This window comes from Oculina patagonica, chromosome 4 (assembly GCF_052425735.1).
Source record: "Oculina patagonica isolate OP01 chromosome 4, crgOcupat, whole genome shotgun sequence".
Taxonomy (NCBI): domain Eukaryota; kingdom Metazoa; phylum Cnidaria; class Anthozoa; order Scleractinia; family Oculinidae; genus Oculina; species Oculina patagonica.
The window spans coordinates 9261173-9277898 of NC_135761.1; the positions used below are offsets into that span (position 1 = coordinate 9261173).

The 16726-nt window shown below is 37.8% G+C and overlaps 2 protein-coding genes and 1 long non-coding RNA gene across 3 annotated transcripts; 1 reads left to right on the top strand and 2 right to left on the bottom strand.

Moving 5' to 3' along the window:
- Nucleotides 1–986: 986 nt before the first annotated feature.
- LOC144649412 (ATPase WRNIP1-like) lies at nucleotides 987–8488 on the bottom strand. The gene is made up of 6 exons (XM_078508902.1): nucleotides 7695–8488; nucleotides 6614–6808; nucleotides 4823–5061; nucleotides 3790–4256; nucleotides 3060–3139; nucleotides 987–2438 (listed from the first exon to the last, which is right to left on the bottom strand). The coding sequence occupies exons 1-6, from the start codon at nucleotides 8370–8372 to the stop codon at nucleotides 2154–2156; spliced, it is 1944 nt and encodes a 647-aa protein (XP_078365028.1). The 5' UTR covers nucleotides 8373–8488; the 3' UTR covers nucleotides 987–2153.
- An 860-nt stretch (nucleotides 8489–9348) lies between these two features.
- On the top strand, nucleotides 9349–10453 carry LOC144649397 (uncharacterized). Its single transcript, XR_013569892.1, has 3 exons — nucleotides 9349–9376; nucleotides 9668–9916; nucleotides 10325–10453. It is a non-coding gene; the product is annotated as an uncharacterized LOC144649397 (long non-coding RNA).
- Nucleotides 10244–15847, bottom strand: LOC144649396 (uncharacterized). The gene is made up of 3 exons (XM_078508882.1): nucleotides 15586–15847; nucleotides 11326–11426; nucleotides 10244–10906 (listed from the first exon to the last, which is right to left on the bottom strand). The coding sequence occupies exons 1-3, from the start codon at nucleotides 15737–15739 to the stop codon at nucleotides 10625–10627; spliced, it is 537 nt and encodes a 178-aa protein (XP_078365008.1). The 5' UTR covers nucleotides 15740–15847; the 3' UTR covers nucleotides 10244–10624.
- Nucleotides 15848–16726: the final 879 nt, after the last annotated feature.

Below are 16726 nucleotides of genomic sequence, written 5' to 3' on the forward strand. Positions count from 1 at the left end.
GAGAAGTGCAAAATTTTTATTTTCAAGACAAAGCGGCAATCTACACCAGACAACAGATTTGGAGGGGCTCTCAGGTCTTAGTTTTAGAGATTGAGAGGGGTCTTAGGTATCAGTTTTAGACACCCGGAAATGGATAAGTCAGTGGAAGGATTTGTTTCTGCATAAGTTCTGGATTTTGCTGTTTTCTAGACCCCATTAATTTTGTGGAACACAGAATTGAGGTACAAACCACAAGAACACACGTGGAGCATTGCTAGATTCCTGGGGATGCGTATCAATGGAAAGGGTAGGGGTACAGACACTAACAAAAGAGGGAGGGATGGGTGGACAATGATTACAGTTTTACATTCAACTTCTGGGCTTATGAGGGATATACTTAACAATTATCCTGCGAAATCGCACAAAATATCGCCTGATACTTAGCCTACGAGGCCGTAGGCCGAGTAGGCTAAAATCAGACGATATTCCGCAAGATTGAGCAGGGTAATTGTTTTACTATTCAACAAACTGTCAACAAAGCACATTTTGCAGAAAGAAAAACTGTAATTATGCAGCGCGTTACAAGAATTCAGACGAATCTTCGCAACCTACGTATATCGCAGGATATCTGTTATGTACAGATGACAGAAAACATTAAAATTTTGACCATATATGGGCAGCGCGCGCATTTATTGAATAATAATGGGGAATATTCGTCATTAGATGATTTCTCTGAAACTGACTATAGAGATGACTATAGGACCTGTCAGAGATTGTAGGGTAGTAGGGAGGGTACTTCCCTTGTATTAAACTTTATTAGATTGCATTACAGCACAGATCCACCACATATCTACTTTCTGGGGAGGCAATTTCGCTCCCCCCACCCCCCATCTCACCCCATCCCTCCCATCCGTAGGAAAAAAAGAAGCACCAACAAGGGAACACAGATGTGTAATAATGCAATAAAAAACACCACCACAACAACAAAATTGATGATTGAATCAGGAACATTTTAATTTTATTAATTAATTTTAATTTTAATATTTTAGTACTACAAAAACCTAATTTAACTCAAGCTTTTTTAAAACTAATAAAATGTTCTTTCCTTTAATTCTTATAATTCTATTTAGTTATTATTGTCTTTTCATCCCTTTCTTCAAAAAGACTGTAACACAACTCTATCCTCAGTAACTAATGCTATATAAATTATAAACTTGTTTCTTTAGACTGTAAACAGTTTTTTTTTTTTTCGGTAGACCAGTCCACAAGGAAACAAACATTGTATTTTCTTTGTTTAAAAGTCATTGTTTGGGGCTTGTACTAATGTACAGTAGTGTCTTTTGTTTCCATTCTTGTGAACTGGTACACAGGCGGGAATATTCCTTTGTTATTAAAAGTTTCTTATTACTTGTAAACGATTCCTCATTTCTTTAGAAGATTAAAGGGACTGTGTCACGGCTGATTAAAGTTTATTTTATTTAATCCTAATGTTTGCAAAGGAATTACTTCTATGTATCTAAATGACAAAACCATAGCTTCATCGTTTTCAACTTTGTCTCCCGGGCGATAAAATTTAAAGTTACAAGCAAACGAGATTAACTTTGAAAACTGTTCCGCCGGACCATTTTTCAAAAACCCATATCGCAATCCGTTTCAATCTTCGTCATTTCTGGCCATCTGTACCTTCTTTTGTATTTACTGTGCTATCGAAATGTCCCTTCACTGTTTTAGGAGATTATTTTTATATTTCACTAAACTTGAAGGTCATTTTCCCATGCCTTAATTTGGCTAAAATTCGTGACACAGCCCCTTTAAACATGTAACTCAAACTCACAGACCATTTTTCCAGGTCAACCACTATATTTGTCTCAGGAAAAATCAGTGGAGAAGCTGGGCACATCTACCATATTGGAATACACCGGTATATATTTATGTATTATGTTTTCTGACAAGCAGACGCATGCCCAACTGTGTAAAGTGAATGCAAAACCACTGTTGGCATTGGCTTGTGTGGGCTCTTCATACCCACGTGAGCTCATGCTCCTCGACCACTCATTGCTTTACTGCTAGCACCAGTAGTAAATTGCACTATTTTTGAATTCACTCTACATCCTTCAAGTAGACTACTAAGTAACCACAGCTCATACATGTATATCCAGTTTCTATAAGTCATTTCAACTAGACTTGTTCCTGCTCCCAGAAAAGAAGTCGACACCTTGTACTTCTGGTGGCAAATACGTCTGATTGACAGGTTCGTCAAACGCAGGATTGTACTTATATCCAGCACCATAACCCAAAGTTTTCATCAGCTTAGTAGGAGCATTTCTGATATGTAATGGAACTGTTGGCTGAGGACCCTCCCAGCCACTCACATACTTCTTAGCCTCACTGTAAGCATTATATACGTCAATGGACTTCGGGGCTCTGGCAAGGTAAACAGCAGCTTGAGCTAGGATCACCTGGGAGTAGAAACAAATTATGTTTAGTTATTGTTGTTCCATTTTTGTCCTTAAGGCTTTGATATCTACAATAAACACAGATGGGAGCAGGGATGGTGCAGTGGTGAGAACACTTGCCTCCCACAAATGTGGCCTGAGTTTGATTCCTGTATGGCATCATAATTATGTTGGTATAATGTTGTTGGTTCTCATCCTTGCTCCGAGGGTTTCACTCTGTGTTCTCCGGTTTTCCTCTCTCCCCAAAACCAACACTTCTAAATTTCAATTTGAGTGAGAACAGTGGATGAAGAGCCACTCTGTGGAAATGCCACTGCAAATCCTCATTTCCATTTTTTTTTATTTTAAATATTATTTTAGTACCTGGTATTTCTACGCTACTTCGTAATCTACCAAAATACCCACACCTACCCAGACACTTACAAGACTTAGCCCTAATCTCATTACCAGATTTTCGACACCTTAGTAAGCAAATAACCAGACAGCCAGTGGCAAGAGGGAATGCAAGGTCCTTTATCACAGATGGGGAATATGAAAAGATGATAAAGATCAAAAGCAGCATTTGCTGGAAATGTACGATCATGACACTAAATTTTCATCATGAACATTTTATGCAGTACTTACATCACATTCGGGCATACCAATAAAATGGCAAGCCTGGTAAGCAGCGACAGCTTGGTTCAAGGCCTGTGGATCTGCCAAACCTAGATGGGGAAAAATAAATTAAAAAGCAATCGGAATCTTCCGCACAGAATATCTTATATGTCATGCACAACTGTACAGTTACACCTCAAAATGGGACAAGCTCAGCATTGCGTGGCGTGGAACTTTGTACAGGATGGGATACTAATGATACAATATGTTATGGCCAAATGGTTAGTACATTTGAGTCTGGTTAAGAATTAGGGGAGTTAGAAGGCTCACTGGTGCAGATGCTGATCTCCGATTTCTGCAGCATACAGCAACTAGGAATATTGCTACTCCCCTTGGATTGGATGCTGGCTAGTGCATTGCAGGTTATTCTCTCCAACTCCCCCTCCCCTACCTAGCATTTTGTCAGGTTCCCTCACTAATTTGCCAGTACCCCCTTATCTCCTGGGTGGAGATAGGTACTGTGAGAGTAAAGTGTTTTGACCAAGAACACTAACCATTTGGCCACTGCAGTAGCCTGCGTAGCTGGCGGTATTGTTGGGTATTAAAGCGTTGTAAAGCGCCCACCAGCAAGCAGTAAAGCCCCGACAACGTGCGGTGCAGCCGCAAGTGGCTTGGGGAGGAGGAGTTCAGGCTACCACTGTAGCTATCACAAACTTGCAAGAAATGCAAGCACAATCTACCACTGAAGTAATGCACATACCAATATCTTCACTGGCACATCGCACCAGCCTCCGAGCAACAAAGAGTGGGTCTTCTCCTCCTACAAGCATTCTGGCAAGCCAGTAGAGAGCAGCATTCTCGTCACTCCCTCTTATTGACTTGTGTAGCGCAGAAATGATGTTGTAATGTTCTTCACCATTTCTATCATAAAGCAGGTGTGTTTTCTGAAGGCCTTCTTTGATATGAGATACATTAATGCAAACAATCTGTTTCTCGTCATGTCCTTGAGCATCAGATGCTATTTGCTCTGTTTGGTGACATTCTCCATTTTGTTGCAAGTGAGATGGGCCATTTAGTTCATTATTGTCTCTCTTTGTTTTCTGTTTCACTGCAGCTACTTGTGATTGTATCGCGAGTTGAAGTCCATTCAGTGCGATCCTAGCATCACCATCACAGAGGTTTGCTAAAGTTGTAATAGCTTCTTCTTCAATGACAACAAGACAATCACTGACAGAAAAATCAAAGGACATTAATGAAGCTTTCTTACATTATATATATAACTATTGTACGCCTGGATGACATCAGTCTGTGTAGAGAGGACAGTGAATAGGCTTGCGGATCAACAGATTTTGTCTTTAAAAATCACACAGATTACAGACTTTTGTGATAAAATTGAGCAGATACACAGATTTTGAAAATGCAGCAGACAACAGAATGAGATAAGCTGAGAATTTAGCCTGGGTTCTGGTCAAGAAGTGTGGATCTTTGGTCGGCCTTGGTTGGTATATTGGCAATATTTGTCCATTTGTCCTTCCATGCTGCATTTTTAACAGCAGTTTGTTTTTGTTTTGAAAAAAATATTCACTCTCTGATGTGTGATCTTATTAGTCTGACCAATAAACCTCCCTGAATTGGAAATATAAATCTTTGTGTGCTGGAGATAAAATATTACTATTGAATGACTCGAATATTCAAGCCAGTGTTTAAGCCACTGTTTGTGTTAAGAGAACATTTTTCACTGCACAAAATGCATGCAGAGGATGGCCCTTTACACTGGTATCTAAAATAGTTACCTCTCCTCAGGTGTGATGTTTCTCTGCTTTTTCTCAAGGGAATCCCCTTTCCCAACCAACACTCCCATGGTGTCCAGGGCATTCCTCAGGATTTGCCCCACATGTTCTACTGTGAGTTTCTCAAGGACTATCACTCTACAGCGGCTTAACAGAGCATTGTTAAGCTGGAATGATGGATTCTCTGTTGTTGCTCCTATTAATGTTATTGTGCCATTTTCAACATGTGGGAGAAATGTGTCCTATAAAAAAACAGACAATAGAAATCAAGGTACGGCTACTTTCTGATTGTTTGTTTACAAACAGGACATGATAAACAAGCAAATCTGACAAATGGAGGGTGTATATTGGTTAACAAAATAGCCACCTGTCAATAAACAGTTGATTGACAGTTCATTTACAGTACTGAACAGGTTGTTTTATACAGAGAGGCTCCACCTTGACGTCCAAAACCTTACCCTTTCATCTACTATTTTGACAGAAAAGGTAACCCTTTTGTATACATCCTATAGAAAATGGCACCCCTTTCACATATCTATAGAAAAGTTACTGCATCTTTTTTTGTTAATTTTTCACTTAAGCAGGGTGTCAAGTGACAAATGCCACTTAGAAAATAGGAAAATAGGAATGACAATGTCCAAAAAATAGGAAATAAATAGGAATTCTCACCCCAAAATAGGAAAAAATAGGAGGATTTCTTTGAGTTCTATCCTCTTAACACTCCCAACAGCAACTTTGTTTCACAACCCAATGGCATACATCACAACGCAATGGCATACATCCACAATGTATTGCTGTATAAACAAATGTTACCAAGCACAACTCATCCTACAACAATTACCAGATTCCAAATTTCATTAATAGATACTTCACAAGATGCCTTTACTTTAAGTCATTAGACCTTTAAAACTGTAAGAATGAAAAGCTAATGTTTTTACAAACTGAAACAATATAATGTTCACTTTCACCAAATGTATGTATTTCTTACAATAAAAGCCAACCACGACTTTGAAAAATCAACAATCAAAAAGTCCAACACTATACTGTTTTGGCTCTTTTAGCAGATTGGGTAACCTTAGCTTTGCTCTCGTTTTTGGCAGCATTTGCTGTTGAGGACATGGCCTTTTCTAACAGTCTGTGCTGTTTGTCAGTCAACAGTTTTCTCTTTTGTCTTATTTTCGCCAAGCTTTGCATCTCATAAAGGCTTCAAAGCGGTCTTTTTTGATATGAAGTTTCAGTTTTTTGTAGAATTTATCAATTTTATTGACAATTTCATTTCAAATATTTCACAATGTTTCTGTGTACCTGAGAAAACCCTAAAAATAGGAAAAAATAGGAATTTCATGAAAAAATAGGAGAAAATAGGAGGCAGGCCAAAAAATAGGAAAAAATAGGAACTTGACATCCTGCTTAAGTAACCCTTTAAAATTCTTGTTATCCGTTTGGTGTGTCTAATCAAGATATTTTGAAAAGCCCTTTTAAGTACCTTAATAACAGTTTTTCCTACCCTTTTCTCCAACTCGTGAAATACCCACCTTTCATAATATAGCCTGAAGAAGGTACCCCTTTTGGGCAGAGCCACTATAGGGAGTACCCCCCTGGGTGGCAGACCGCTGTGTTCACTTGTTTGCCTTTATCGGCCCTTTGTAGCAACCGTAAGGAAAGAAACGCCTTGCTACAGGGCAAGCAACACCTTTGGACAGTAGCATGGCATGTTCAAGATGGCAGCGTGTAATCTATGACTGTACTAAATAAAATGCACTTATAACTAATTTGCTGGTAACAAAGGCATACCTGTTGCAGCTTATTGAATCTGTGTATCTCATCCACAAACAAAATTGTTTTACGTTTAAACATTTGCTGTTCATTTTTAGCCACTTTCACAACCTCCTTCACATCACTAATGCCACTGGTGGTTGCTGACAGTTGTACAAATCTGGCATTGTTACTGACTTTGGCAGAGTTGGCAATAATGTGAGCCAGAGTTGTCTGAAATTGTACAGATAATTATAGTTTGTATGTGTAAATTACAACTTCAATGCACTTCAAAATAGATTCCACCCTTCTGATGATGGTGTAACTCACAAATGATGCCAGACAATTCATTCATGGTCTGAGATGGGGAAGGTATTCCTTACGACCCCAGCAGAACAGCCCAACTCAAACTTTTCCAAGAATGCCCCCCCCCAACCCGACCCCTCCCCATCTCAAATTTTCCAAAATGGGGCAAAATAAGTGTAAAAAATTCCTTGGGGGGGAGGGGGGCTCCAATATGAAAGGGTTGGGGATGCTTGATTTCTCACTTGGGGGTGTAAATTTCAGATTTTTGGTCTAACTTAGGGTGTTACGGACAAAGCGGCAACATTTTTAGCCATGAAGGTCTGGTTTAGGGCTGTACACAAAGAAATATAAAAATTAATTCAATGTTTTAAGTATTTTTTAGGGGTCCAAAAAAAGCTTGAGCCATGATCAGATTGGTTTTTTTTAGGGGTTCTTTTCAAAATTTCCGACAAGCATCCCTGCCCTCATCAAATGGGAGACCCCCCCCCAATCCGGGAAAAATGTACACATTTTTCTGTCCATCTATCCATATCTAGGAGACTTCAGGACGGCTGGCCGCAGGCATGGGGGGCGGGGTGGGAAGGGTGTGTCTGTACCCCCACAGGCGAGCAAGGTCCACTTAATCAAGGAGTGAGGGTTAGAATGACTCTCAGAATGCAGAAAATGTGGACTTCAACAACTTGATTTTTCACCCATAAGACGCTTACGCCTCTGATGTTTGCACCCATCCATAAAAAATCCTCCTGCATAGGTAAGGAAGAAACAGATCTTCATCTGACTTAAGAAAAAAAATTAAAAATAAATTATTTAATACCTTCCCACATCCAGGAGGTCCCCAAAGAATCATAGATGGAATTTCATTGGCCACAAGCAAAGTCCTTAAAAGACTGTTATTTCCTAGCACTTGTGACTGACCCACATACTCGGATAAGGTCTTGGGACGCATTCTTTCAGCCAGAGGAGTGAACTGATTGCTCTTTGATTTTTGTGTTTTCCTGCTATCTTTGCTTTTCTTGTCTGGAAAATGCGAATTTGAACTTTGACTGGCAACTGATTCCGTTGCTCCTGAAGTGAAGAGCGCATTGTTATCGGTCCTTTTGTTCTCCGGCGATTTAGAGCTGTTTGTCGTTTCCTGTGACTTCAATTTCTTCAAAGGAGGATTTGTGTTCGATTTTCCCGCCAAATTTGAAGAGCTTCTTTTCAACATGTTAAAAGCGTTAGTTGTTTGGGGGCTAGTGGGCAAGAGAGCGTTCCCACTGACACTCGATGCTCTTCTTTTGCCAGAGCTACCAGTGGATTTATCGGGAAAACTAGCGTTTCCTGTAGGAGATTTGTTGCCCGAAATGCCTCCGTCCTCGTTGGCTTCGGATGTGGCCATTGCATTTGCAGGTTGGCTTGAATTCAGACATTTGTTCACATGCTCATTCACGAAAGCGGCCGAGAACGAGCGTCCACAAATTGGACAATCGACACAGTTTGTAGTTTGTGACATAACCACTTCAATTAAATGAAATTAGCCAGTCTTTTCAAAGCGTTGCAGCCACATTTCTGTTACGGACGAGCAAAACACTTGAACAGTGATCGAAAAATCCCGTGGGGGAGGTAGTCAGCAATGAACACCTGACTCTGCGCTTTGAGCACGAGCGTTTCAGGCGGTCAACTTAATGACGACGATCATACGCTTACTAGGGCAGCGCAAAGTGACAAATACTATGCGCACGCATAAGCTGCCGGGCGCGCCTTTTGGCGGGAAAGTTCTGTGCGTGATTCAATGTTACCAGAAACCAATTAAAAAAGACTTTTAAAGACATTCAAGTGTTTGTTTGGTTTACTTTCGGCAACTTTAAAATTGCAATGGTTTCCCGAAAATGTCACGTTTGTAACTGTTTTTGAATTATTTTGCGAAAGACTAATTCCATCGCTGTGGGCGCCATTTTTTGATATTAAAACCCAGTAGTGCAAGAACTAGCTAAGTTTTAATATTTCGGTTTTTATGCTTATGTAAGTAATGGATGCATATAACCCCCCAATGAACAAATGAAAGACAGGCCCACAGCAATCATGTACTAAATACACGAAAGCCCGTATAGCCAAAACAAACAGATGAACACGGAGAGACAAGTATGCATCCTAACGGTTGCATGACTTAGATTTTACTTGTTTATTATTTGAATATTTGAATAATTTTTGAATAATTTTGAAGATTCTTTTTTAAAAAAATCTTGTTTAGGGTAGGTTACATTTTAAATTTTATTTCTTCTTTAAATACTTCCTTATTTTATTTTCTTCTCTAAATAGTTTGAATGTTTTATAAGTAACTGGGTGTTGGGAAGCAGATTAAGCATTTACCCACTAGGGTGTTTATTAGTAGAGTACTAGTTTTATCTCGGTTGACTTCTTTTAATTTATTTATATATCGAGTAATGGACATAGACAATCTCCATAAGCAAAAATGAAGAACAGGCCCCCAAGTAACCATGCACTTACTATACTAAGGTACGATTTTCGGAATTCAAAAAACCGAACACAGAGAGAAGTCTGTGTCCTAAAAACTGTACGACTATAGGTTTTATTTGATTATTTTAAAAATAATTAATGAGATTCTATGTTGGATATTTATAAATTGGTAGGATTTGAAAAAAGGTTTTATGATTATAGCTGGTTTTATTTGATTATTTTAAATTTTGAGATTCTTTGCTGGATATTTGTAAATTGGTAGAATTACTTGATTATTTGGATACGTGTAAATTGGTATGATTACAAAAAGAGTTTTATGTTTCTATTTAGTGCCTGGGTGCTGACCATTGTAAACAGTTTGCTCAGCCACGCAGGACCAGCTGTGGTACTACAACCAATGCCTGGGTGCTGACTTGAAATGCGCAACGGAATGCAGACAAAAACTATAATCACAGTCAGAATGATCATCAGTTCCAGCAAATATTCACATCAACGAAAATGTGCAGACATCCGAGAGACAAACCGCAAATTCAAACGCTCAGGCTGCCCTAACATATCCTGGAGACTAGTAGACTAAAGGTTTGATTGAATTCGTATTTTTCTTTATAGGTGGAGGAGGGAGGGGGGGGGGTTTTGTTTTTCTTCCTAAAATAATTCTTTTTTATGAAATTTTTCTTGTCTAAAAAAACAATGGTTAGACCATTAAGACTGGTATATACCGCTTGTGTAATCTTACTGTATGATTTGTAGGGTGCTCCTCATAAGATAATTAGTTATGATGTACATATGGTGGGTTTGTAAAACCGCATATATGTAAAATACGGGTATATTATTTGTGTAGATGCGGAGGTGGGTCTATTATTGGCAAAGGTTTAGTGTGTAACTGAATGATATGTCTTGTATGAATGAATTTGTATTACTTTTTTTATTGCAGAGTAAACCCAAATAAAGATGGTATAATCCTTTATTTTTGTTTTTGTTTTTTAGTCTGCGGCAGAGAGGAGTTCATGGAGAGTAACAGGCCTCTGTAGAAAGAGTAATAAAAACAGAGAACTATCACAGTGTTCCATTACTTTATAATGGAGATTGCTTATTGCAAAAGGAAATAAACAGAAATTATATTTGTTGCTTAAAAATAAAAGATATTTTCTCTTGCTTCTTTGAAATTTTGATTTTAATTTTGTTTTGTTTTTAAAAAATACAGATTTCTGAAAATTCTGTTTACACTTTATACTTATTTACTTCTTTTCAACATCACTTTTGTTATAGAAATAAATCTTTTTGCCATTAGATTAAGCTTTGGAAAACTCCCTGCATATTTTTCGTAAGGGATCTCAATTCCGCAGCCATTCTAGTGAGTTGCGCGGCCATTTGTTTTGCTCTGATTTGTTTCCTTAATAATAGCGATATTTTTTGTTCTCTTTCTTTCTTTTCTTTGTTCAATTTTTTGTTCTTTTCTTTGATTTCCTTATTTATCTTTTTAAATTTCTTAATTAATTTGATCCTTTTTTTCTTTTCTTCCTTGTTTTTCTGTTCTTTCTTTCCTTTCTTTTTGTTACGTCTGGTTTTCTGCAATAAATTATTAGTTTAATCATAGTTGGTATTTACTTCTATAACACCAATTACCGCTGGTGTTTGCGGAATATTTAAATACCCAATTATAGTGAGCTCACTATTAGCATTTCCCAAACCATTGCAAAAGAACAAAAATAGCCCTCTTCTCATCAGGAACCCAGAAGGACTACCTGGTAAATAGGTATGAAAGGGAGGGAAAGCCAAATGAAATTTACACTTTCCGAGTGCTTGTTTGATTAAATTTAGTCACGAAGGAGGGGGAATGGGCACGAGTTTATTTGTAATAAACCAAGGAGATAACCTATTGACCCGCACGTTTCAAACCATTTGGTACCATTTGGCTGGGATCTACGTGCAGTTTGTCTTTAGAAATGGCTTGGAAAACTATCGTTAAACTAAGGTTGGCGAGTTACCTTGATTTTCTTCGTTTTACCACTCTGGCAGTTTGCTGCTTGCTCGACTTTAGTCGCCGCCTCTATCAATGTTAAGTCATCTATATCTGCGGTTGCCATTTCTTGGTTTGGAAGAGTCATGTTTGAGACAAACCGGTGAGTTAGACTTTTTGGTATCGCTTAATGTTTAACGAAAAAATTCCATCTTAAAGACGAAAGAAAAAAGATTCTTACAAATTTTTTGCTGTCTTTCGTTCATGAAATTGCCCAAAGACGAGTTGCGTGGCGTGTAGACTACGACATAGTAAAATTTGAAATTTTAAACGAGAAGGCCAATTGCGAGAGCCATTATAGCTCGCGCTTGGAACAGAAATTAAAAGATTTGAAATTCGATTGAGCAGTACGAATTTTTATATTTATTTCATTTGTGTTCCCTGTTAACTTGGGGGCTTGTGTTTAGTTAAGTTTGAAATTAACTACTGCAAGCCGATAGCATTTGGCTCAGTTTGAAATAGCATTGTGTAGTTTTCCCTAAGATGATTTAGTTTTCCTTCGAGTCGAAGGTTTTTAGCATAAACTCTTAAACCGTTGGATTGTATTCCAATATCAAATTTCGAAAGACATATGGCGACATTTATTTCGCTCTGTAACCGACAACTAAAATTTGAAATGAGCAATTTGTTTCTGTTATGCACTAATTTACAAGAAACAGAGTTTTGCTTTCGATATGGCTCCAGATCTTTCGCCATTTGAAATGCTTCATAATTGGAGAAAAAGTGTAACAAGAACACGAGGAGTAACCGGAGAAATTCGCAGAGAGATTTATTCCATTAGCGATTTGTATGAGAAGAAAACTCAGTATTCCTTGGAGCTTTACAAGTTGAATTACATTAACGATGAAGAGTTTGTCTTTGAGGCCGGTGAGGTGAGAAGTAATCATTCTGTGAGGAATGCTGAAATAGCCAAAGAACGGTGTGAAAATGAAATGAAAACAAAGGCTATGCAAGATCAGATTGATAAAATTGTGGATAACCGTCTGACGTTTCTAACTTCTGAAGTAAATCTTTTGAGGAGAAAATTGAGGAACAAAAGCTTTTTTAACAGTCGTAAAAGCTCTGGAACTATAAAAGCCCTTGATGGAGAGGTTTATGAAATCAGGAACATTTCCAAGAATTACGAAAGACTAGTTCGAAAGAGACATGAATTGTATAAGTTACAAGTTGTTGGCGGTGTAAAAACATTCCGACGAGAGTTGGAGGAGGCTGATTTAAAGGCTGAATTAGAGAAGAAAAGGTCTAATTTACATAATTTTACCAGTCTTAAATTAGATGATGTCTATGATTGCATACTAGAAAAAAATGGTGGTTATGTTACGGGGGGGATAGGAAATAAGTCTTCTGTTCAGTATGCTAATAGTTTTAAACAGCATGCGGAAGCTGCCTTATTGAAATATGTTTTATTTAACTCCGGGCAGGGATCAAAGCCCCGCCACTATTCTTTTAATTTAAAAAATAAGATGCGCAAACCAAAGGGTTATCCTAGTTCCACGAGATTTCAAATAAGGTATAATTTGTTGCATCCTGGTTTGGGGAGGAAAGAGCGGGATTTTGTTTATTCATCATTGCAGATTATTGACAGGATTTTTATTAAGTATAGGAGAGGTGGGAATAATTTTAATGGGGGGAGGCCAACTAGAGAGAGGTTTATTGTAGATCAATTGGAAAGATTTTTGAACAAGTGCCCTGTGGTTTTAAGAGAGAGTGATAAAAAAATGGGATGGTCGCTTAATACAGAGGAGTGGTATCGTGATGAGTACAAGCGACAGTTAGATACCCCATCATACAAATGGGTTGGTGGATTAGATATGGTTGATGGTATAAAACTGAATTGCCGAGAAGAACTTAAAACTTTGGTTCAAAAACATAGGGATATTCTTAGTGTTCCTGAGCTACGTTGGTTTAATTTAGAGGGGGGAGAGGAGTACACTTTGCCTAGTTTGAATTTATTATCTAAAGTACACAAATTATCTGAGGAGGCTTCTACCAAAAATGAAAAACTATTAAGGGGAAGGCCTATAATAACTGGACACAGCTGGTGTATCGTAGAGGCGTCAAAATTTATTCAGAAAGAGTTGAGAGGGGTTATTTGTAAATTCAAGGGTTTTTTGAGGGATTTGAATATGAGAGTCACTTTGCTTGGAAGTAGTAATGAATTGGTGGACATTTTACGAGATAAGAAGTTTCAGTTTTGGGGGGCTAATACTTTTGCTACTTTTGATTTTAAGGATTTGTATACTAATATTTTATTTGAGGATGCCCAAAAAACTCTGCGGGATTTGGTTGGTATTTTAAAATTGGATAGTCAAAGGATTTCATTTGCTCTAGAACTTTATAGATTTTGTAATAGGTGGAATTATTTTAATGTAGGGCTAGATGTGTTTAAACAGGTAGAGGGATTAAGTATGGGTTGCTATTTCAGCAAGGAAATAAGTGATTTGGTTCTTATGTACTCTGAATATCAGTATAATCTTGTTTCTGTTGGGAGGGGGGTTCGATTATTGAAGAGGTATGCGGATGATGGTATAATGATATTTGGTTCTAACGACTCAGATTTTATAGTAAAGGAAATGGGTAGATTGATGCTATTTTATCCTAGTAATTTAGTCATAAATGTAAAGTTAAATAGGACAAATTGCCAGTACTTGGATTTAAATTTATCTTTTGATGATGTAACTGCTACAGAAGAAAGGGTGCATTATAGCACCTTTTTCAAAAAATTACATAAGTTTTCATATTTAGATCCTAACTCTAATCATCCTAGGCATGTATTTAAAGGTCTAATTAAGACAGAATGTATCAGGTATATAAGGAATTCAAGCAGTAATGATGATTATCAACACTCTTTGAGGTTGTTTAAATTAAGGTTGCTGCGCTTGGGATATAAGCTTAGCTTTATAAAAAAGAATTCATTGAGCTATTTAGAATATGAGGGAGGTTTGAAAAGTAAAGAAAAATCTATTGTTAAAGATGTAGTATATACTATGGAATATGATAGGCAAACAAATATAACAGGAAGTATACAAGGGTTGTTTACGCATGCTTTCGCTGGTTTGGGATTACATGGGGGTGTTTTCATAGCTAAAAAGGTAATGCCTAAATTACGAAATGTGTTAAGTACTCGAAAGATTTTACATGAGAAAATGCAGAAATTTAGATTTCCTTAGAGTTGGGTAATTAAAATTTAATTTTCTAGAGTTCAGTTATTGAATAAAGGAATTATTTTAAAGTTTGTTTTTAAAAGAGAAAGAGAGATTGATTGGTTTTGATTATTTGAAGCGAAGGAATAGTTCCAACGCTGTGGGATGCCATTTGTGATATTAAAACCAAAAAGTTTCGGAACTCAGTAGGTTTTAATATTTCGGCTTTTACTGTTTATGTAAGTAACGGATGAAGACTGCAAAAACAACGATCCGAATGAACTGCCGAGTGAACAGCCTGACATGTGCATAAGCACGTGAAAGGTCTGAACAAACAGACTGAGCAGACGAAGGTCGAAAGTGCAGAAAACCATCCATAATACTGACTGACTAGAGGGTTTACTGACGTCTAGATGGTAAAGAAAAAAGTCCTAATAGTTTAATGTTACTTTGTGTAAGTAACCGACGCAATGAGTGGCTATGGTGGTTTACTAAGTAGTGATCTGTTGTCCCTATTTAATTTTATCGCTTAGGTAAATTACCATTGTTAGTTAAATTGAAGAATTTATAATAGTGAGCTCACTAATAAGTTTTCCCGGGATCGGAGTAGATTGCCATGAAAGCTCAGAAAGTCTGCCATTCTCGTCAGGGGCACAGTGACAGACCCCTTAGAGAGATAATTATTTCGCGAAGAGTAAGCTAGAAAAAAAAAGGGGTAAGCGCGCGCGGGAAGACGTTACATTGATCTTTTATCCGTATTGTAACGTATCGATAAACTAAAAGCCAAATCAGGGTAAATCTCTCTAAACCACGTTTCAAACTGTGGTACCACAGCTGGCCCTACGTGGCTGAGCTAACTGTTATCAATCTATACCGATGAAATGTTAACAAAATGTTAAAATAAGGCAAAATGTAATGACCTAAGTCATAAAAGTTCGTTGAATGTGTTTATAATAAATGATGAGATTATATAACTAGTAAGTGCCGTAAACTAAATAAGCTTTCGCAGCTGCTATGTTTATAACATTGTTGTTAGGATTAAATTCGGTAAATTGAATCTTTAAAAACAAAAATACCAAACTCACCATCGGAAAAACCGAGCGCTTGGTACGGAACAAACTCTCTTGGCTGTTTACATTTGTTTGCTCGCGAGGGCTGTTTGTACGCGCGTGCTTTTATTTGAACGTCTGCATCTTGCGCGCGCGCAGCCTGGGCTCCAAAGAGAGTCGACATTAGCATAGCTCGCGATTCAATTAAGGCGAGGGAATAATTTCAACGTCGTGGAGTGCTACTTATATTAAAGAAATTTCGGAAATTCGGCTGCTAACTTGCTGACTATCTATTGGTTTTTACTTCAGTGGTAGAAATATGTTGTTTATTGATACAAGAAACTATTCCGTTTAAATTATATTACCTTCAGTTTAAAACTAACTTACTTTATACCTAACAAAATGGCAAATACCACAAAAAGTTATCGAGCCATGAGGGACCTTCCCAGATACATCCTACCGCTTTTACAGGACCCAGACTTTCTCAAGGCTGGCTTCCTGTGGGTACAAAAAAGCAATAAAAAGTGCTGTTCTACAAACATGCTCGTCTATCTCAAGGGCGAGTAGAGGTCTGACACAGCTGACCCACGGGGACTGCATCTTAGGTTGGACATGGTCCGCCATATGGTGGGATATTGATCCGGCATATGGTTTAAAGCAAATTGTTTTTGATTATTTGAAGCGAAGGAATAGTTCCAACGCTGTGGGATGCCATTTGTGATATTAAAACCAAAAAGTTTCGGAACTCAGTAGGTTTTAATATTTCGGCTTTTACTGTTTATGTAAGTAACACAAAGTAACATTAAACTATTAGGACTTTTTTCTTTACCATCTAGACGTCAGTAAACCCTCTAGTCAGTCAGTATTATGGATGGTTTTCTGCACTTTCGACCTTCGTCTGCTCAGTCTGTTTGTTCAGACCTTTCACGTGCTTATGCACATGTCAGGCTGTTCACTCGGCAGTTCATTCGGATCGTTGCTTTTGCAGTCTTCATCCATTACTTACATAAACAGTAAAAGCCGAAATATTAAAACAAAGATATGTTAGGGCAGCCTGAGCGTTTGAATTTGCGGTTTGTCTCTCGGATGTCTGCACATTTTCGTTGATGTGAATATTTGCTGGAACTGATGATCATTCTGACTGTGATTATAGTTTTTGTCTGCATTCCGTTGCGCA

Bases quoted from the DNA above. Each gene is read 5' to 3' on its own strand.
- LOC144649396 (XM_078508882.1), bottom strand. From the start codon at position 15,739: ATGCTAATGTCGACTCTCTTTGGAGCCCAGGCTGCGCGCGCGCAAGAT. The intron at 11,427-15,585 runs GTGAGTTTGGTA...TTCCAAACCAAG, and splicing joins AGCGCTCGGTTTTTCCGATG to AAATGGCAACCGCAGATATA. The intron at 10,907-11,325 runs GTAACTCGCCAA...AATTTATTGCAG, and splicing joins GTAAAACGAAGAAAATCAAG to AAAACCAGACGTAACAAAAA.
- LOC144649412 (XM_078508902.1), bottom strand. From the start codon at position 8,372: ATGTCACAAACTACAAACTGTGTCGATTGTCCAATTTGTGGACGCTCG. The intron at 6,809-7,694 runs GTATTAAATAAT...GTACAATTTCAG, and splicing joins GACCTCCTGGATGTGGGAAG to ACAACTCTGGCTCACATTAT. The intron at 3,140-3,789 runs GTATGTGCATTA...TTCCCCATCTAG, and splicing joins ATGTGCCAGTGAAGATATTG to GTTTGGCAGATCCACAGGCC.